The sequence below is a fragment of the Tenrec ecaudatus genome, chromosome 4 (genome assembly GCF_050624435.1).
Source record: "Tenrec ecaudatus isolate mTenEca1 chromosome 4, mTenEca1.hap1, whole genome shotgun sequence".
NCBI lineage: Eukaryota > Metazoa > Chordata > Mammalia > Afrosoricida > Tenrecidae > Tenrec > Tenrec ecaudatus.
The window spans coordinates 5,311,270-5,333,948 of record NC_134533.1 but is presented as its reverse complement, the minus strand read 5'-3'; the positions used below and the strand labels follow the sequence as shown (position 1 = coordinate 5,333,948).

Sequence of the window (22,679 nt, the reverse complement as noted above, 5' to 3'; positions counted from 1 at the left end):
CCTTGGCCAGGAATCTGGGCGTGGGGGCTATAAGGTTTCAGAAGATGCAACATCTGTCCCATGACCCACATCTCCAAAGCGCATGCCCAGACAGGGTGGCCAGCGACCTGGGCTTAAACCGGAACCTCCCCGGTCACCGCAGCCCCCCTCTGAGGCTGCCCCATGTGGCTGGGGAAGCAGCCACGGCTTTGGCTGGGCTTCCTCCAAAACTCTGGGTTCCCCCAAAGGGCCACCAGAAGTCCCTGAAGAGAGCCTGAGGGCCCCACCACACTCCCACCGCACGCAGCCAATGACAGGGCTCCTGTTACCTTGATGGCCTTAAATCGCTCGATCTCATGGCGCAGATTATGGCAACAATTGTTGCAACTGCAGTTGTTGCAGAAGTGTCCACTGGCAAAGCAGTCGCAGTACCTGTGGAGGAAAGGGCGGGGCGTCAGAGGCACTGCGCATGCACACAGCCAAGCCGGCAGGGCGGAGCCGTCCCTGTGTGCAGCCGGTGGCCCGTGTCTGACTCCTCTGGATGGGAGGAGAGCGAGGCGAGGTGGCCGGGGGAAGTAAAGACCCATGCTGTCAGGCCGTGGGTGTCCCTAAGGACAGGCACCTGCTGAAGAGTGGCCTCTGGTGCCCCTAAGTGCCCACAGGACTTTCCCAGGCGCACCAGAGGTGGGGGGTGGGGCAGAGGGAGGTTACATAGTCAATCAAAGACCTAGGCCGGGGCTGGGAGTGACAGGTGAAGACACCTGGAGGGGTGCCGGGCCTGGCCTTGAGCGCATTGTACCCGTGCCACGTCTGGGAGGCAGGAGGCGTGGAACGAGTTCTGCTGAGGTTCCAGAACCACACAATTATAACTCGAGGTTCTGGACTCTGGAATGCAGCCGAGTGAGTGGAGCCCGTGGGGTCTTGTCCCTGGCCCCCGGGATCCTGAAGGCCTCCGGATGGCAACTGGAGGAGCTTCTCCGGTGGCTTTTCCTCCAAGAGCAGCCGGCGTGTGCCACCACTCCCTGCCTGCAGGCCCTCTCCTGCTGCTTGGCCAAGACACTTGCAGGCCCAGGGTCCCTCTTTGAGGGCAGGAGACGTTTCCCCCAGGGCATGTGAAAGTTCAGTGTCCAGGCAAATCCTCCTGGAACCAACACTGGCTTCAGACGGTGATGAGAAAAGCCAGGAAAGAGTGGAGACCAAAGTGGGTGCCAGGAGAGACTTCGACACTCGCCCGTGATTGCAAAGGCCCAGCAGGAGTGTTCACAGGGCAGCCCGAGAAGCCAAAGCACGATTCGATCATGAACACCGGGTGAAGACCTAGAACCAGAAAACCAGGTGGGAGGAACAGGCTCAGCTCCAGAAAGAAGTCCCGCTTGGAATCGCAGCATGGAAAGATTCTGTGGGGAAAGTATTGGTGCTGGAAAGCACACAGAGGCGCCAGACCACAGAGAACCGGCCACTCTCCATCCGTTTCAGGAGGGAGCGTCTGAGCAAGAACCAACCGTGCCGAAGCAGAAGGCCAAGCTGCATGGAGAGCGTCAGCCGAAAGCAGGGCTCCAGGCGTCTATGGAGTGGGTCCCCAGGGAAACGCGTCCGTAAGCTGACAAAGCCCTGGGAGCGCTCACTCGTCTGCCAGCAAACTTGGGAAACAGCTGCTTGGCCACCTGACTGGAAGAGATCCCTCTTTGCAGCCTTTCCCAAGAAAGGTGACCCAGCCGGACGCTCACATCATAGCACCACGCCGTCGGTAACACGTGCAGGTGAACTTTTGCTGGAGGTCGTCCAACAAAGGTCGCAGCAGCACATTGACAAGGAGGTTCAGGCTGGACGCCGAGGAGGACGTGGAACAAGGGAGATCAGTGCCGAGGTCAGATGGATCTTGGCCCAAAGCAGAGACTCCCAGAGGGATGTGTACTTGTGTTTCCTCGGCTGTGCCACGACACTTGCCGGCGTGGACCATAGCAAGCTATGGGCAGCCTCGTGAAGAACAGGAATTCCAGAACACGTCCCTGTACGTGTGCGGAACCTCTATGTGGATCGAGGCAGATGGATGGGCACAACAAGGGAAGCTGTGTGGCTTAACATCAGGAAGCGGGGGGTGGGGTGGGGGGGCGCTGTATTTGACCATGAGCACATCCTCAGAGAAGTTGGATGATATGAGGAAGAATTTGGCATCAGGACCGGAGCAAGGCTCATACACACCTGTGATGTGCAGATGGCACGACCTGGCTTGCTAAGGTAAGGCGGACTTGAGGCACTTGCTGATGAAGATGGAGGATCGCAGCCTTCAGTGGGATGGCAACTTAAAGTCAAGGAGACCACAGTCCTCACCACGGGACCCACAGGGAGCGTCATGGCACACGGAGACAAGGTTGCAGCTCTCGGGGCTTGCATCTTGCTTGGTTCCACAATCAGTGCTCGTGGCAGCAGCCGTCGAGAGATGAGATGACTTGTCGCACTGGGTAAATCTGCTGCACGAGACTCTGGTCAAAGTGTCGAAAAGGAGGGGTGCTGCTTTGACGACCGAGCCGGTGTTCTCCGTCACCTCGCGCCCGTGCCAACCATGGCACGCACCTCAGCGGTGGCTCACTGCTCACGAAGACCACGGGCAGCGCCGCGGACCGCCGAGAGAGCAGCAGCTCCGTCTTGGAAGAAGTGCACTCAGAAGGACCCTTAAGAGGCAAGGACGGTGAGACGTGGTCTTGCGCACTTTGGCCGTGTTGTCGGGAGAGACCCGTCCCTGGAGAAGGACGCCATGCTGGGTAGAGGAGGGGCAGCGAGACAGAGGGAGACGCTCCATGAGGTGCACTGTCCCGGTGGGTGTGACAACGGGCTCCGTGCGACACGACCACAGTGAACTGTGAGGACGGCACAGGGCTTCCTCCTGTTGCTCTGAGCCGGAACTGACCGGACAGCACCTGACACCAAGAAAAGCACCAGGTTGCTGAGCCTTCCCCTTTGCCTGTTCTTTCCTCAGCTTGTCAGCTTCTGACCTTTCAACTCCCATGGGTTCTCAAAGCCAACCAACCGCCTCCTCACTGGGCAGCCGGCGCCCTTGCTCCGCAGCCTCCGACACTCTTGGGCTCTTCCCACGCTCCCAGCGTCTCTGCCTCCAGCTCACCAGGCCCCAAAGTGGGCTGGTGCCTTTGTCTTCGCCCTTCACCAGGCTGAGTGACCCTGCCTCCTGGGAAGGGTCCCACCACCCCCGGGCCATGCGGGACCAGGTCTTCTGACAAGACTCGGTCCTTTCTCTGCCTTCTCCCCAGCCCCACCAATGGGTTATTGAGTCTGCTGACGGTGCTCAGAAGTTTCTTTTCAAAGTTCCCCTTTTGATGCAAGTAAACCACGTTACGAGAGAGAAAATGGAACATCAGACACACGGGAACAGATCGGCATCGCTGGCTTGTGTATTACATGTATATATTTGGGTACTGTGCTCTGTAGTATGCATCAATGTGCTACGGGTGTTTCCCATCTAATTAGGTAGGTGTGTCTTTTTGAGGGCTGCATAGTACTCTGCTCTCTAGTAGCATCAGAGTGCATCAACAATGGCCCGTGTGTTGGGCATTTGGACAGTTTGTGTGTCTCGGAATGAAAAGCAGCCCTACCCTCTGCTGCACGGGCTCCCTCCTGTCCCTAGAACTGTCCTTTCTCTGTGGCCGGACGCACCCCGTTTGCTGTGCACAGGACACTCTGAGCAAACGCACCTTCAACCTGCCCGAGCACTGGCTCCTCCTCACCCCAGCAAGCTGACCCCAGGTCCCACCTCACTCGGCTCTGGTCCTCTGTGGGATTTCCCGCGTGTGCACGATGACCTCTCTGTGATGGTTTAGCCCCACGCTGCCATCTCATCCCACTAGCATCAGAAGGGCCAGGACTAGTAGGCCCTGCTCGCGGCTGTCTTCTCGGTTTCTGACACCCTGGGAACTAAAAGGGCTTGTGGAACAGATGAGGGAGTAAGTCAGTGAGTGAAGCGGCTACAACAATGGGTTCAAAGTGCCTCTGCAACCTCTGACTTGCTCTTCACCGCTCCACTGGGGCCCTGGAGGCGCTGTGGTCATGCACCATCGGGCTGCTCACCACGAGGTCAGCAGCTCAGATCCGCCAGCCACTCTGTGGGAGAAAGACGAGCCTTTCTCCTGTAAAGAGTGAGTCTCAGAAACTCACAGGGGCAGTGCCACCCTGTCAGAATCGCCTCCAAGGTGGTGACTTCTGTTTTGTTTTGCTCTTTAGCCACTGCCTCTGCCCTGCTTCACGCCTTCTCCTGTGCCCCTGCTGTGGGAACCTCACAGCCAGGGGTGGTGGAAACAGCCCTCCTCGGCTTTTCGGGATGCTTGTCTAACTCCTGCAGTAGACAGCAAGAATCAAAGACAAACACGCACCAGGAAATGCAACGGAAGGTGTAGAAATGAATCCAGGTCTATTAAGAATCCGGTAGTGAGTGCACACGGTCGCAGAAACCTATGAACGAGCCAGAGTTCAGATGTGCCAGCGACGCGCAGCTCCTGGGAGTCACACCGCTCAGAACGTCACACAGACCTCGAGCAACGTCACCAAGCCCCGGCTGCTCGTGCGAGCCGGGGAGGGAGCCACGGTGCAGCAGCGTGCATGGGACTTGGGCCAATAGCATGGATCCAGAGGTAGAAGATGTCATCCTGTGCGTGCCCTTCACCCTGCACACTCTCAGATGGTAGGGACCCAAGTTTACACTCTCAAATGATAGGAGCCCCAAAGTTTACACTCTCAGATGGTAGGAACCCCACTTTACACTCTTGGAAGACACACAGGTGAGTGGACAATGACGGCGACAGGCCTTAATGCACTTTGACCCCAAGCAGATCTAAACCACACAACTCACAAACAGGCACAAACAGCTGCATCCAACAAATCCATCACCCGAATTTTCAAGACTGACCAAGTGCGGGGGGCCAATGAGCCTCAGGATCAGTGTCCAGAAAGACATCGTGCCACGGGCAGCCCAGGCTCTGAGCCTGCACCCCTCAGTTGGGTTAGCATGGCAATGACATGCTCTCCAGATTCAACACATGCCGTCGGTAAGTAAATACACACATGCATGCTTGGGGGTCTTTGAAAAGCACGCCGAGATTACCTGGTGGTAAAGAAACATTACCGAGAGAGTGCCAGCATACTTCAGGTGACAAGGGACCAAATAGACCTTTGGAGAAATTCCAGACACTGTCGTGCACAGGAAACACTCCTGAGGCAGGAGGCAGCCCCTCCACTCTTTCCCTCCTGTCCTCCTAGTGCCTCTCATGGACACAGGGCTCAGTCCATGTCCTGACCCTTCCAGCATCTTCCCAAACCTAGTGCTGAGCCTGGACCATGGAGTGTGATGGTGGAGGGAGGCAGCCGACACTCTGGGACCAGCCATGACATCCCCTCTGGTCCCTTTGGGAGCTGCTTGGAGATTATCAAGGCCCCCAGAGACCATGAGAGGGCAGTGGGTTGGGAGCCACTAAGGGGGAAGGGCCACGCTGGGCCCTTGCCCAAGCAGGAGATGAACGTCCACGGTCTGAAGCCGGGGCAGCACTGAAGCAGTCTGAGCAGCCACTCCTCCCTGGCTCAGTCCACAGGTCACCTCGATGTGAGGGCTCATCCGCTGGAAGGTAGAGCTGGACAATTACCCAGAATGCACCACCCCCCAATTCACGCACACGCGCATTTTCCCACTGGCTCCACGCCAAGGATCTTGTCTGCAGGGAGTCAGGCAATGACCCCTAGCAGAGACCCTAAGAAAGCTCAGGGAACATGGCGGCAGGGCAGCAGGGTCAGGCCTGTGAAATGGGTGGGTGTGCAGGAGGAGAAAAGAGAAGAGAAATGCAGCAAGAGAGACCAATGTGAGGAGGTGATGACCGCGCAGGCTCGGACGGCTCCCACGGGATGGAGGCTCAGCAGGTACGGCTACTGTAGCGACGCTGCAGAAACCTACGCCCAAAGCAGCCAGCGAAAACGACAGGAACAAGGAGCCCAAGAGTGGGGGGGACGGGAGCCAGGTCAGGGAGCATAAGAAGGGACAACATGTTTGGGAAATGACTGTGGTAGCGACTGTACAACACTGCTGGATGTGACCGGACCATCGAAGGGTACCCTGTCTGGATGATGTCCTCATGAAATGGTTTCAAGAATGAAAACCAGGCGCGGATACCTCCACGTGATGAAAGACAGCAATCTTCACGCTGGAGTCATCCAGGGAGCGGACTTATTAGAAAACAAGGCATAGCACTACAGAATAAAGGACTTCCTGGGAACATAGAGGGCCACTATAGAAGCTTTTCTAGAATGTTTTCCGGCGAGAGGGGAAGTGACAGCAGAGGACAGTATATATGTGTGTGTGGAGGGTGGGGCAGAGGTGTGGGAAACAGAAGGATTTCTCCCAAGCTGTCTCCCCCAAATATATGTCAAACTTAGCTGCTTGCAAATGACTATACACTTGGATGTCATCAGGAGTAGATCAGGGGTCATTCTCCCTAAGAGCTATCAGCCATCCAGAGCAAGCAGACACTACTGTTTATCCCACAAGTAGGACCCACCCCCTTTTGATAAGGATAGTAGTTGTCTGTTTCCTTGTAGGAGACCCCAGAGAGGTCAAGCCCACCCAAGGGTGACCAAGGTTAGGCTGCCATCCTAAATCTAGGATCTGCCCATCTTGTCATATGTGTACCCCCAATCCCTCCTCTTCCTATTGCGTGTCTATCCCTAGACCACCCCCTCTCATTACAGTATTACCTATAGTACAACCCCTTCCTGTGACAAATGTCCTCACCTATAATTAGGGGCCTTGAACGTCCCCAGGGAATATAAAAGCCTTGGTCAGCATTAAAGATTCTCTCTCTCCCTCCACGTGGACCACCAAGCGGGGCTGAGGTGAGCATGCTACTATGAATTGTGTCTGACTCCATTTATTTCAATACTTAATGTCTTTCTCTCATGCTCTCTATAACTTTACTATGATCTCTCCTTATTATCACTGTACAGTTGCGCCTACCGGACCCGTGATGATGATGTGCTAGGGGCTGTCTTCCCGACACAGAGGGATCACATAAAGCGTATCAAAGGATCACAATGGTATGAATGCATTTTTAGGGTTCATTAAGGGACCATGCCAACCAGTGGACGACACTGCCATGGGTCAGGCAGGGGAGAAGTGGGGTCAGAGTTAACAACTATTGGTGCTAGGGCAACCAGGTCGGGAGGATGAATAAAAACATGCAGCCGCACAGCGACCTGGCACGTGCCCCGGCTCCAGGAGCTTGGTGACAGAAGATGGACACACAAATGGAGATGCCTCCACCCACTGACTTCAGCCAGTACCATCACCACCAGTCATCTTTTTTTGTGCACCTGCTCGGCCCGGGAGTCTGTTCTGGATGTTGGGGGGGAGGGGTGGGTGGATTCAAGCCATTTAAAAGGCACAGACCTTGCCTACAAGCAGCTTGTCATTTAAGCTGGGAACTGAAACTCATTCAAATGAAGCGGCGGAAGCGCAGTGACCAGCGGTATCTCACTAGAATGAGCACTAGGAAAAAGCCCATGCTTTCGCCCGAGTCAAGCCTCGCAGAGCGTTACTGCGCGGGCGGGTCCTGTGAAGGTGGGTGGCATCCTGAGCCAAGAGTCTGCCAGTGTCACGTGTGCTCATCTGCATCCCCATCATGTTTCGGTCGTTCTCACCATGTTTCAGACTTTCATGTTGCTTAATTGGCAACAGTATGGTGCGAACATAACTTTTTCATGCAGGAGGAAACCACGAAACTTGTGTGACTCCCTTCATGGTGATAGTAGCTGTATCACAGCAGTATGCACGAAACCCTCAATATCTGAGACCTGCCTGGCGGCCCTCTGGGGTGAGCACAAAACGGCAAGGTCAGCAGTTCAAACCCGCCAGCTGTTCTGCCGGAGAAAAGTGATCTCATCTGTTCCCTTAAAGATTTACAGCCTCTGATTGGCTCCCTGCTTCCCCACGACCCTTCTGTAGGGGGATGTCCAGTCAGGGTGCAGGGTAGCAACGATGAAACACACAGCTTTCCTCCAGTTCTTTAATGCTTCCACCCCCCCCTACTATCATAATCCCAATTCTACCTTACACATCCAGCTAGCCCAGAGGATGGATGTACACTGGTACAGATAGGAACTGGAAACACAGGGAATCCAGGACAGATGATCCCTTCTGGACCAGTGGCGATACCAGGAGGGTGGAGGGAAGGTGAGGGAGAAAGGGGGAACTGATCACAAGGATCTACATATAACCTCCTCCCTGGGTGAAGGGAGATGTCAGACAGTATAAGACATGACAAAATAATAATAATTTATAAATTATCAAGGGTTCGTGAGGGAGTGGGTAGTGGGGAGGGAGGGGAAAAATGAGGAGCTGATACCAAGGGCTCAAGTAGAGAGCAAATGTTTTGAACATGATGATGACAACAAATGTACAAATGTGCTTGACACGATGGATGTATGTATGGGTGGTGATAAGAGTTGTATGAGCCCCTAGTACAATGATTTAAAAAAAACAAAACAAAAATATGTGCAGGTGAGTCACCCAAACCCCCACAAACTGGTTTCCAGTTTAAGTTTAGGTCATAGAGAAATGAGGAAAGCGTCACTACCATCAGTTCAACCAGCCATCCCTCCAACACGCAAACCACTAGGAAAGGCAGGGGGACAGTCCGGCAAAGACCCAGGCAGAGAGCAGGAGAGAGGGGGCCACCATGAGCCTGCTCCCACGAGGAGCAGTGGGGAGAAGAAGGCCTTTCTGGCGTCCACGAAGCAGTGGACACAGAGGCTCCTCTCCCGGCAGGCAGCTGTGGAGCAAGCTCTAAGCAGCAGGGCCCCTGAGCACTCACGGAGATGCAGCAGTTTGCCAGGAAGGGGACGGAAACACCAGATGTTCACATTGACACCAGGCTGAACCCAGCTGCACGGGCCAGAGGAATCAGGGATGGCCCTCACCGTGCCCGGAACAAGTGCCCAGAAGCCTCACAAAGATAGAGACTCACCTGGGAGGCTCTGGTCACTGGGTTCCTATGACTGGTCACCACTGTCGGAGTTGCTGTGGGAAAACGCCAATAGCTGGTCATCAGCGTTAGAAAGGTCCAAGGAATGAAAAAGCCCAAATTTAGCCACAAGGCCCCATTAACACCTACAACTAAACTCACCAGGTGAAATTCCGTCATGGGCAGCTTGGATTTTCCAACCTGGCTCTAAATCGCTTACGAGAGACTCTTCTGAAGCAAGTGGACTAGAAAGGCTGGGTGCGAGTAGGTGGAGGACAGCAGGCCAGGAAGACAGAAGGATCCTGCTCAGTGTCCCCGGCTCAGCTGTCTGTCAAAGACCGTGCTGCCATGTGGACAGTTCTTGTTGATGCACTGGTCTGGCGCAGGCTATGATAAGCCTGCCTTCCACAGAGCAGGCCTGTCTGGAACTCAACACAACAACGGCGAGAACGCAGTGTCTCTGAGCCTCCACGGAGCCCTTAATGAGCTGACCATGAGCCACAGAGCAAGGCCAGACACACTTCAAAGACTCAGCACTCAGTCGGCTTACCCGTTGTCATTCTCCGAGAAGTACCATGTGAAATCCCACACAGTGAGGAACCAAAAGCAGCCTCTGACTCGCAGAACCAAGACGGCATCGTGATCAGCACAGTCTAAAGGTGAGTAATAGTGAAAGCGGACGTATCAGATTGTGTGGGGTTGAGAGTGGGTGTGTGGGTGGGCACCCACACTGATCGGGGGTGGTGGGCGGGGCTGGAGGGTGAGCGTATGGCCAGGAGCGCAGACAGGGCTGGCAGGAGGGTCTGCTCCTGCATGTTGGCCTTTTGCTGCAAACATACCTCTGAGTGTGGTGGAGGACACGGGGGTGAGGAAGGGGGCGGTGCTAGCAGAGTGATGAAACCTTCTGGGATGTCACCTTGAAGCATCCGGTCACTGGCTTGAGGCTCAGGGCCATGTCTTACTTTGGTGAGTAGCCTGTGAGCTAGTAGTCGTCTACGGGACAACCACTGACCTCTCCTTGGCTAGAGGAGGTAGAACGGGGAAACAGTCTCGTCAGCCGCCACAACCCTGAGACCAGAAGAACTACATCAGTGGATCTCCACCTTCCTCATGCCGTGGCCCTTTCATACAGTTCCTCATGTGGGGGTGACCCTGTTGGGACTGAGCTGAAGCAGGTCAGGGCCCTGCACTGCTTCCCTGCACGCTCCGGAAGGTCAGCAGCAGACGGCGCCAGAGAAGATAACCGGTGAGACCACATGCTCCGGGTCGGAAGAAAGCCACAAGGAGTCGACAAGCAATTCTCAGAGTGTCCAGACCCCATATGCTAATCGCCATAATTGCCATGCATTCCTCACCACCCCTTTAAAAACCCGAGCCCCCCGCTGCTGAGCACGACTTCCCTGCCCTGTTGGCCTGGGTCACAGAACCTCATCTGGGAGCTCCCCCTGATAAAGCTATTTCTGTTTCTGCTCTCCACTGTCCTGCCAGTTATGTCTATTTCCCTGTACCTCAGTTTCACCTTTACATTTGGTGCCCGGGAGAGGTAGAGACATGGGCTCTGTGCCATCCCGGACCTGCTTTGGCTGGGCCGTAGCCCACCCTTCCTCTCCTCTCGAACCCCTGGAGCCTATCTGAACGAGCGACTTCTGGTCAGGATTGCTCTATGTATGTTCGTTCTGTCTCGTTTGTCGCTCTGGACACCGAGGACCAGCAGACTCATACGGGAACTTAGGGTCCCCAATTTGGGGGGCACCACTGCAGGGGGTTATTCTGCAACCCTAGTACTAAGAGGAGCTGGAAAGAACTGCCTTTCCCTGTAGGGGTGCGACGATAAGGCCAGTTTCTCCTGTCCATCTTTTCTCTGTGTCAGTCTTCTCTTGTGTGACCTCCAGCCTTTTACCTCTGTGCTCACCTCCTGGGACTCCTGCTGATCACAGGACTCTTAGCACTAGGCCGAGCAGGCACTGTACCTTCTGCCTGGACTGGACACACACAGAGGGTGTGTCTGAGCCCCTTCTTCCTGTTTGTGTTTTGCATCTGCCGTCCTGCAGTGCTTTCTCTAAAACTTTCTGCTTCCCCTTCCTCTCCCCCTGAACAAAGGCCTGACCAACCTCCATTTTACCAGCCATAAAGCCAGGCCCCCCTCCCCCTCCTTGGCTTCCATTGTGTCTCTCTCTGATCCGAGGTCCCTGTTTGCCGGTTAAAGCCGCAGGCCTGTGCCAGGGAACCTTCCTGTTCCAGAGAGCCCAGGACTCTCCCCTGGGTCCCTAACTCTGATCAGGACTCCCTCAGGGTTCCTGGACCACTTTCTGACTGACGGGTGTGAACAGGGACCAGGGGACACCCTTCTCTTCTGTCTGTACCCTCTGCAGTTTGAGACATCATGGGAAGTCCTCTGTCCCAGCCCCCTAAGGACAGTCCTTTGGGGTGCCTACTGCCAACCTTACTGAATTGGGTTTGGCTCCTGATCTCTGGCCACAAATGCCTGGTCTTTTTCTGTAACCAAGTTTGGCCTTAACACTGATTGGACAATGAGTCACGCTAGCCAGATAATAGCACTTTTGATTTTAGTGTTCTCTGCAACCTCAACACTTTTTGTCAACAAAGTCACAAATACTCAGAAGTCCCATATGTTCAGGTCTTTTTCTCTCTTCGCTCCCGTCCCTCTCTACTACCTGTCACCCTGCTCAAGGTCTCTTCGCCAAACACTCTCTTAATCAGGCCCTGACAGCACTCTCCTTCTGTCTTTCTCCAGACCCCCTGACCGCTTGTCTGCGCCCCCAGTAAGGCCTCCTCCATATTCTGGGTGCCCCTCACCATCACCCACCTCTGCTCTTCCCTCATCGCCCAAAGGCTGAGGCAACTGTGCCTCTGACAGCCGTCCCCTCCCTGAGCCAGACCCTTCAGACTCCCTGGAGAGTTTCTCTCTCTCTCTCTCTCTCTCTCTCTCTCTCTCTCTCTCTCTCTCTCTCTCTCTCTCTCTCTCTCTCTCTCCCCTTCCTGGCTCTCTCCCTGCTCAGCCTCCTCTGAGTCAACACCCACAGCCTCTAACAGACCTCTCCCAGATAGGGAAACAGTACAAATCCCTGGTCACCGCCCAGAGACGGGCAGGAGGGAGGCATCAGAAAGCTCCGGGAAGTAACAACTTTAATCTCCCTCTGCACTCTTGACTTCAATATCCTCTGAAATCTCGACAATTTCTGCCAGTAAACTCACGAACAGTCTGAGGCTCTGTTAGTCCAGGCTGCCTTTCTCTGCACTCCCATCCCTTCCTCTGTATTTCTGCTCCCCTTCCCAAGTCCACTTGACTAAAGAAAATTCCTCCTCTCCTCCTGCTTCTGCACCTCCCTCTGGTGTCTACCTTTTCACACCTGCCTGAGCACCTTGTCTCCCCTCCTACTCACTCCTCTCCCTATTCTGGTCACCCGGAGCCCCCACATCCTCTTCTCCTGAGCTACCTGCCTCTCTCCTGAGCTACCTGCCTCTTCTCCTGATCTACCTGCCTCTTCTCCTGATCTACTTGCCTCTCTCCTGATCTACCTGCCTCTCTCCTGATCTACTGCCTCTCTCAAGGAACGCACCTTCACTTGCCTCACATGTGATTGCAGAAGCCCCCTTCTGATTCATCCACTTCACAAAGTGGCCGGGGCTGAGAGAGGGGTCCGGTTCATGCTCCCTTCTCTCACTGATTTATCTCAGATTGAAAAGCACTTAGGCTCCTTTCTAATGATCCCACCACCTGTATTAGGGAGTTTCGATAGTTAACTCAAGCTTATGATTTGTCCTGGCATGATATTTTTGTCATGCTTTCCTCTACCCTAACTGCAGATATGGAGGAATGCATTTTTCTCTCTGCTCAGCAGCACTCCAGCCAGGTTCATTTGAACGACCCTGATCTAAGTCGTTCCCAGACAAAAGCCTGGTCAGGGTTATCGAATTGACAGTCAAGCAGGTAGGGACAGACATGCCCTCCATGATAAAATGCTTCAGTACATCCTGGCTGGGCCTCAGGCCATTTACCATAAAGGAGTCAATTTTAATAAACTTAAGAGCATTCAAAAGCCTGACGAGACTCCAGCCACCTTATTAAGCTGCTTAATTGATGCTTTACATTAAAAGCTTTAAAAAGTGGAAGAAGGCCCTCAAACCCCGGTCTGAGATTTAGTGAATATGGCATTTAAGGTTTTAACAGCCGTGAGGAGCAGGCAGTCATCCCGTGAAGCCTGGTTCTGGCAGAAGGCAAAATTTCAAACCCAAGCCTTAGTACCAGCTCTGCGGCGGTGATCCCCCCAGGCCTCAGAGGGCCAGCATGGGGCAAGGGTGTATGGAACAATGACCACCACCTGGTGCCTGCTTCAAGTGCAGAAAACGGCATGAGTCACAGGAGTCCCCCAGGCCTGAAGCTCCAACCAAACCCTGCCCAGTGTGCGGTCAAAGCAGACACTGGAAGTCCCACTGTCCTTGGAAAAGCAACAGGCCCTTTGCGTCTCCACGTGGGGGGAACTGTCCTTCAAATTTCTGACCCACCATTGGCCCTACTGGGATTGGCTGAAGTCTGAGGAATCCCTGACTGGACCCCCATCACCCTCGCCAAGCTTGGGGTATTGCTCAAGTATTGGGTGAGTAAATTTCCTTCTTACACTGAAGCTATCTCTTCTGACCTGCCCTCATTTTCAGGACTAGACAGTCCTTCCTCAATCTCAGTCATGGATTTTGATGGCAAGCCTGCCTGCCCCAGGGGTACTAGCCCTTCACTCATTCCTTCATTATAATCCCTTCGTGCCCCGTCCCTCTGTTGGGAAGAGACATTTTAAATAGTTAGGAGCCTCCTTACACCTTACATTTGGTCTCACAGCACCTCTGTTCCTTCCCCTTCTTTCACCCGACATGAAAGAACTGGCCCTGAAGACCTCATTGCTACCCGATGCTAACCCATCACACAATGCCTCCTTTCTGACCACCTCATTACTGCTACCCACTCTCCCTGCAACACTCCAGTCTCACCAGGAAGAAACCAAATGGTACTGATCGCTTGGCCCAGGACCTGCGCCTCATTAATGAAGCTGTTATCTCCATACGCCTGGTAGTTCCTGACCCCTAAACTCTTGTGTCCCACATTCCCCCCTCCACTATACCTTTGCCACCACCACCCTTAACCCAGCTTGTTAGCATTTGTTTGACTTTACCTGCAGCCCCTCCTGAAACAGTTCTAAAGCAAACACAGCCCAGCTTCTCTCTCCTCCAAGGCACCCTTATCTCATTCCACTATTGTCTATCCGGGCCTGTGCCTCACCCTCCACTCAGGGTTTACTCTAGACAGACGCTGGTCAGAAAGGACCTCCATGCACTGACTTTGGCTGGGCAAATAACTAAATGTGTAAACTTTTCCACAAAAGGACCTTGTTTTCCAGTATGTAGTTCCTCAGCTCATCCTATATGGTCAGTATGAATTAGCATAATTACTCTCCTCCCAAAGGTCGAGAAGAGCATAATTCCTAATCCTTCCAGGTCTCTCTAGCCTCCCTGCAGCGACAGCTCAAGAGTGCTGTTATCATGTTAATAAATTAGGGCTAGTAAGGCAAGGCATACCTGTATTCCTACCTGTCCTGGTGAACCTTAGTTTTACCTCCTCCCTGGCAGCGGCAGAGATTTCCAGGAGAACATGAGAGCACAGCATGCTCCAAACACACAACTTTAACAAACAACTCCAGCTAGTCATAGACTCCACCTCACCACCTCAGTCTCTCATCTCTTGACAGCGACAGCCAACATCCCTGCACAGGTAAACCTTCAGAACCATTGTGCATTAGACCTGTTAACAGCTGACAAAGAAGGTACATGCATGTTTCTAGGAGAAGAGTGACGCTGCTATATTAATGAGTCGGGACTGGTTGAGCAAAATGTAAAAACCATGGCTGAAGAGATCAAAAGTCACCAATGGGGCAACACAGCAATCACCTCCTGGTTCCCAAACCCCATTATGTCCTGGGTCATGCTCCTGGTAGGACCCCTGGTATAATTTGCTTGCTGTTACTTTAAACCCTTGTCCTTTTAATTTCCTTCAAGAACAAATGAAAGACTTTCCAATCTAACTGCTAACCAACTCATGTTACATCCTTACAGCCCCCTACCTGCCAATGCTGGTCCAGACCATTCCAGCTCATAGCCCTCCCTATTGCCCCTTATAAACAGGAAGTAGTCAGATCAAATCTCAACGCCCCTTTATCACTAAAAAGGCCGGAATGTTCGGACTAAGCTGAAGCAGGTCAGGGCTCCCGCACTGCTTCCCTGCACAGCTCCAAAAGTCAGCAGCAGATGGCGCCAAAGATAACTGGTGAAACCAGATGCTCTGGGTTCGAAGAAAGCTGCAAGGAGTCGATAAGCAATTCTCAAAGTGTCCAGACTCCATATGCTAATCGCCATAATTGCCGTACATTCCTCACCACCCCTTTAAAAACCTGAACCCCTAGCTGTTGAGCACACTTCCCTGCCCTGTTGGCCTAGGTCACGGAACCTCATCTGGAGCTCTCCTTAATATTTCTGTTTCTGCTCTCCCATGTCCTGCCAGTTGTCTGTCTGTCTCCCTGTACCTCAGTTTCACCTTTACAGACCCCCCAACCATAAAATGTATTTTCATTTCTACTTCATAACCGTCATTTTGCTACTGTTATGAATCAGACGACCCTTGTGAAAGGGTTGTTTGACCTCCCAAAGGGGTCACAGCCCACAGGTTGAGAACCGCTGAACTAGATGGTGCCCAGTTATCACTGCCAATGGCTCTGAATGGATCCCATTAGAAGGCCCTGAATCGAGGGAGAGAAAAATGTGGGACCAAATTGAAAACCATATAAGAGACACAGTCTGCAGGTGTAATGGAGACTGGTGGAACCCCCAAAACTGCTCCGTGGTCACCCTTCAGGTCTGGCCCTGAACTCACCTCCATGACTTGGTGTGTAGCTCTCAGGGGACAACAGCACAGTGAGGTGCACTCACCTGAGAACAATCAAGCATCTGCGATCAAAAGCGTGGCCTTTACCCAAGGACAATGGGAGGAAGGTCCAGGGAAGAAGCAGCCATGTCATCAGGAGGCGCAGAGAGGGAGTGGGGAAAGTGGGCGTCTGTGGCAGTGACATCACCTCCTGTCAACCTGAGCGAAGGGGTGGAGTCTAGCCTGTCAATCAGACCACAGCTAATGAGGCCTCTCTGTGGACATGGACTTCTCCTGAGGATTCTGGGAACTCCTGTCTTCCTCTCTGGAGGCAGGACACACAGACTCTGCTACACATTCCTGCTGACAAGCCACATGGAGCTACACTGATGGAGCCAGAGCTCTGGAGCTAAAGGAGCCGTGTGGAGACCCACGCCAGCGCTGAAATGCTTCCACCGCCACTGGATGCACAAGACTTTCCACACACTGGCCTGTGCCCTTCCTGCATTTGGTGTCACAGTATGTGTTGTGTGAGTTTGAAGAGGAATTTATAGGCTGGTATCAGACATATGGGCTACTATCAGACTTATGGACTTGATCTGGACTGGGCTGGGCTACTTTCTTAATATACGATGCCTCTGACACCAAACTCTCTATTACACACATGAGCATCTGTGGGTTTGTTTTCCGAGTCTCCCTGGACTCACGCAGTGTCACATTGTGGGGTTACAATCAAGGGCATGAAATCAGTGAAGCAGTGAGGAAAGCAATAATAAAATCAAGATCAGAGCAGAAATTAATGAAAGAGCAAATACAAATAAATCAAAGAGGATCAACAAAACCAAGAGTCGGTTCTTTGCAAAGTCAAGTGTAATGTAATCAAAGAGACCAGACCCATTGCCAGTGAGTCAGTTCTGACTCATCGCCACCTCACAGGGTTTCCAAGGCCGTCGGCCTCGACACCAGCAGACGCCTCATCTTTCTCCCGAGGGGCAGCTCGTGGTTTAAACTGCCAACCCGAGCCGCAATTGGGCTTTTATAAGCTCATACTTAAAAGCTTGTATGAGCTCATTGTCTTTTATTTAATTTAATTGGGGGCTTTTACAGCTCTTATCACAATCTATCCATCCATCCATTGCATCAAGCACATCTGTGTTCATCATCGTCAAAACATTTTCTTTTTACTTGAAGTCTTGGGATCAGCTCCTTCTTTTTTTCTTTTCCTCCCTCCCCAACAACCCCTTGATAATTTTTTTCATGTCTTACCGACCACTGTCTCCTTTCACCCACTTTTCTGTTGTCTGCTCCCCTCGGAGGGGGGCCATCCGTCCATCATTGTGGTTGGATGAGCTCATTGTCTTTCAAAAGACAGTAAAAGACTGGCAGTTAGCAATCCAGTGCATACCCAGGCATCTCACCAGGGTTCCTTGAGAATGAAATAAAAAACAAAAACCAACCAAACTCACCGCCCTTGAGTCCATGCCGACTCCTAGCGACCCTCTCAGACAGGCTAGAACCAACTGCCCCTGTGAATCTCTGAGACGGTAGCTCTTGACGGAAGTAGAAAGCATTGTCTTTCTCCCGAGGAGCAGCTGGTGGTTTTGAACGACTGACCCTGAGGTTAGCAGCCTAACATGTGACCACTAAGCCACCGGGTAAATTTGAAAACCTAGGTGGAATGGAAGAGTTTTTAGCCAAAAACAACGCGCCAGCAGAGAATGAAGAAGAAACAGCCTGCCCAGCTCTCAGTAACTAAGTCCTCCCCCATGATTCAGCCTCCATCAAAGTCCCTCGGTCCATTTGACCCAGGGTGTGAGTGGTCTTGTCCCCAGACAGAACGCACTGGAAGGTTGATGAGAGCGTGTTAAAACTACCTCACAAGACATGGAACTGCCTTGCAAGACGCGGAACTTCATTGTAAGATGCTGAATGACATCCCACCCATGAACATAAGGGACTGCATGTTGAGAGACTGAAAGTCCAGTAAGAAATGCTGAATCACTGGAGACTCACTGAGAAGAAGTAGACCACCTACCAGGGCTGTGCCTAGAAGCTCCCCAGACACATCTGGGGAGCCCTTGTAAGACCTGGCCGAACACAAGAAGGACTTCAAAGAGTGAGCAAGGCCCAGGGAGGAGCCTGAACTCGGAGAGCTAGGAAGACGTCCGCTCCTGCTCTCTCCCACTCTACCCGGTGAGCACACGGATGAAGGCCAGGCCCAACGGAACTAAGGGCCAGTCACTGATACGATGCTGAATTGATCTTGTGTTACCCTGATAGCTAATGACTTACTGTATATACTCGTGTATAAGCCGCGTTTTTCCAGCACATTTTTAATGCAGTTTGTAGTAAAATTAGGTGCCTCGGTTGATATTCACGTTGGCTTATACTCGAGTAGATATGGTAAGTTATTTTTAAGATTGTCAGCTGGTTTGATGTGTGAAGTGAATAAACCGAGCATTTGAGAACATCCAAGAGTGTTAAGGAATTATTGATCGCGCTACATGACAAAAGTAGATTCCTGCAGAGAGCGAGCGGTTGGGTTCCTGTCTGACCTCCTGTTAGCTTGTCCATTTTCCCTGCTTTCTTCTGAATTGAGGATGTTCTGTGTTTGATTTTGATTCTTGGGGTCGGGGGTATGATTTTTCTCTATGTGAAACTCAGGAGAAGTAAGTTTACAGAGACTAAGTAGAGCTAGGCCAGGGGAGGTTGAGGGGAAATGGGGAGAATACAGTAATGGACACCGAATGAAGAAATGTGCTAGAAACGACTCTGGTTGATGAGTCTTAACAGACTGAGACCACGGGTTACATATCCATCAAGCTGTTTTCAAAACCCTCTCACACAGAAAAGGTCAGAACCAGATGGTTTCACCCCACTTTCAAGAAACGGATGGTTTTGATCTTAGCTCTTTCTAGAGATGAGTCACTCGTGCCAAGCAGGCTTGCTGACCTTGACACTCATCTTGACGGGAGCAGAATCGTGGGCGAATCTCATGAAAAAGACACAGAGAATGGACACCCAAGACCCACAAAGTCCACATGCCTCTGGGAAAAACAAAACAAACAAACCGGACAAGACCATGCAGAGGGACTGATCCCAGGAATCCCAAGAATGCAAGGATTAGGAAGTCAGCGAAGTTAAGAGAAACAATGAAACAACTCAGGAATGACAGGGGCTCTGAGAGAGTGCGAGTGGAGGGGCACTGTGAGACCCCAGATCAGCGTGTGGGGGAGGAATTACACATTTACACCCGGGAACCAGAGGGGGAGGAATTACACATTTACACGCCGGGACCAGAGGGGGAGGTTCGCTCCCACCGTTTCTCTTCCCCATTGGCCATAATAACAGGGAAAGAGGCACAAAGAGACCCTTTTAATTCTTCACAAATGACCCCTCTCTGCTGTCAACTCGGTTCTGACTCACAGCGAGCCTAGAGGACGGGGTAGAACTGGCCCTGTGGGTTTCTAAGACTGTCACTCTTGATGGGAGTCCAACGCCTCACCCAAAAGTTCCAGGGCGTTGTTAGAACTCACGAAGATGTTTCATAGCTGGTTACTTGAGCAAAGTATAAAACTCAGTGGCATTCATGCAGGTGGCCACCAAGCCTAGCCACTCTTTCTCGACTATTGCACGGGCCTTGGCTCTGGCCCCATGTCCTGCGCTGCTCTGGAGGCTCCCCCTGGGCTGCCGCTTGGTGTCTCCAGCATGTGGAGAGGTGGGTGACGTGTGGCCACCAACTAGACTGCATTCAGGACACTCAAAGCTCCTCTCCGCCAGCCTCAGGCTCCAGCGCTTCTTGGGAGCTTATTTTGATGTACACGTTGTTCATTCGGCTTGATTGGGGAACCACGTTTGCCGGGCTTCAGGGTTCTCCCCACGAGTGACCCCCCCACACAGCTGGCACCCAGGGCTTGGTCCCAGGAGCTCTGAAAGGGAAAGACCATGCGGAGACCCGGGTAGGGGGCTAGACACTGGGGCTAACTTGTCCCCCCAAGCTGGGCAGGCACTAAGGCAGAGGACAGGTCACCCACAGCAGGAGCTGAGAACAGGACTTGGCGGGGGTTGGGGTGGGGGGAAGGAGGCTGGGAAGGCATCCCTCCTGGTGCCTAGGGGCCATCTCATATGTCAGCTCTACCAGCTCCAGCCCAAGCCCTACTGCCCTCTGGCTGAGCCACCTGGAAGCTGGCCCCCCTGGGGGTGGTGGGGGTGGTGGTGATTCTTCTGAGAACACACACTTCTCACTCGGACTCTGTTCAAAAACATAGAGTAAACCAACTTATCAAAGTTTTAAAAGACACAAGATGTGGACATGATACAGTTAATGGCCAAGGATGCCAAGATGTGTTTCGCTTCTCTGGTGGGTGCCCAGAGCGGGGGACCTGAGCCCGACCAACAGCTCGCTGAGTGTCCGTGGACTCAGCAAGGTGCCAACAAGCTTGATTTGACTGAGGGGGCACGTGTGGCCTGCTGATGGCTTTGCGGACATCCAAATGCATTCTTCAAAAACAAAGCCAGGCACACTGCGAGGAAGAGGTGGAGGCTGAGACCAGGGTACCAGAGACCTCCGGGGACCATGGGCAGAGCCAAAGGAATACTGAGACCATGGTCTGTGGACAAGGCAACTAGCTGGCCTCCCGGTCTAGAGGCAGAGGCCAAGGGACCACGTGGTTGAGAGGCCGAGGACTGGACAGGGGGACTCAGCTGTTGGCTGAGGGGTGGCGGCTGCTGTGGAGCAATGACTGGTCCTCACTGCTTGCTGACGCCAGGCTGAGGTAGCTTTTGAATGTCCCCAATAAACCCAGCCAACGGTTCCTGTCCCGGTGGAGTCGGGAAAAGGGGCTCTGGCCGTGGGACTGTGGAGGCCACTAGAGGTCACCAGCCACCTGGCAGCCACCTGTGAAGCTGCAGGGAGGCAGGACACCACCACCCTCTATGGTCTTCAGGGCTGCTCCTGGCAACAGAGGAGGTTTCCTGGGAAGAAGCACAGCAGGGGGTACAGGGAGGGGCAGGGGGCGGGCCCAGGGAGGGGACCAGATGACCTACAGTGGAAACAGAACTTAAAGGCACCCACAGAGCTGGTAATGCTGGACCACTGTCCTGGGGCACATCCAAAATTACAGTGGGAGGCGATGGGGGACGCCTGACATGGGCGAGTCTGCAGCTCTCCCTGGCTGAGCACCACGACTGGACCCTCTTGCCATGAGGGGACACGAGGAACACATATGCAGGGAGGTGGTGGCACGGTGGGTTAAGCATTGGGCTACGGACCAGTAGGTTCGCGGTTCGAAACCACCAGCAAGCAGCTCCTTGGGAGAAAGATGGGTCCTTCTACTCTGGTAACGAGTTACAGCCTTGGAAACCCACCAGGGCAGTTCTACCCTGCCACAGGGCCCCTATGAGCCAGCATGCCCTCGATGGCAGGGAGCTAGGTTTGGGTTTATTTGAGTCTCAAATCTCCATCATTATGATGCTCATGAGGTGAACGGACAACGTCACCTTCAAGAAGGCAGTGGAATTGACGTGCACCCTGACGACCAGCAAGGTGCCTAATGCGCTCCCGAGGGGCAGGGTATGCATTTGGGTGGAGAGGGCTCCCATTCAAAGGACTGACCAGTGAGTCCCCACACAACGACGAGGGCATCAGGGCGGGTGCTGGCTGTGATCCGCTGCCATCTTTGACCTTGTCATCTCATGGAGGTAAAAAAAGCCAGCCCAGGCCAACATCCCTTGAGTGAGGAAACGAGCCACTGGGCCATGGCTGGGTGCAGATGCAGGCAAAAGGGATGCCCAGCCAGCTGGTGCTGCCTCTGCTCCCAGAATGCTGTGGGGCTGAGCCAGAACGGCAGGGGAGGAGTGGACATCACAGAACAACACCAAGTCCAGCAGTTGCCACCACAAGGACGGAAAGGCAAAACCCACCATTCCTGGCACGTCAGCTGAAAGGGAAGCCTCCTTCCCAGCCTGCACCACGACCGACAAATACGAGGCAGACAAATGGAGGGAACCAGCAGGGGTGGGGATGGAGGTGGAGGGGACAGAGGAGGGAGGTGTGGAGGCTCAGGAGCGCAGGAAGAGAGGAGGAAGGGTAAGAAGGGTTGGCTCGGGACAGCTTTGCAGGGACCAAGCCAGTAGCATCACACCAATGTCCCAATCGCCAGTGACAAGGAGCAGGCCCATGGAGACAAAAGGCTGCACGGCTCCGGTGCTAGCAGTGCTTGAGTAGAATGTTCTGGAGGCTGTGAGGCCTCCCAGTTGAGAGAGAGAGAGATAGAGAGAGATAGAGATAGAGAGAGAGAGAGAGAGAGAGAGAGAGAGAGCTTGGGATGACGACAGCTCAGGTGGAAGCCATCAGCGAGCGGGTCAGGAGGTCAGGAAGGGGTTCCCACAGCCTCTGTTGGTCCTGTGACTCCAACAACCACGACCACACTCACCCATCCTCACGGACATCTATCCATCCTCCCCACCCCTGCAAGAGCCTGGAGTCAGGAGAAGGCCTGGCCCCTGATGTTTTGAGCCCCCAGGGGATGGGACGCCTCTGGGGACCTGGCACCGAGCAGAACAGCCAGGAGAAGCAGCTGCTAAGGGGACTGGCAGGGCTTCCTGGGGACGCTCTTCCGAGAGAGGACATCCATCTCCAGGACCTGCCCGATGCCCAGCAGGTGTTTGCCCATGCCCCCAACGGCAGGCCTGTGGAAGCACTGGATGGCCCAGGCCAGATTTGGTATCACTTGCTGACCTGGTTTGTGGGGGGCATTGAA

The 22,679-nt window shown here is 53.5% G+C and overlaps 1 protein-coding gene across 1 annotated transcript in view; it reads right to left on the bottom strand.

The window, feature by feature from the left end:
* TESMIN (testis expressed metallothionein like protein) overlaps positions 1–22,679 on the bottom strand; it is a 40,423-nt gene that overhangs the window by 6,551 nt on the left and 11,193 nt on the right. Inside the window, exon 6 of the mRNA XM_075547977.1 lies at positions 309–411. Within this exon, the coding sequence (XP_075404092.1) occupies positions 309–411 (103 nt within the window). The remainder of the gene's footprint in view (positions 1–308; positions 412–22,679) is intronic.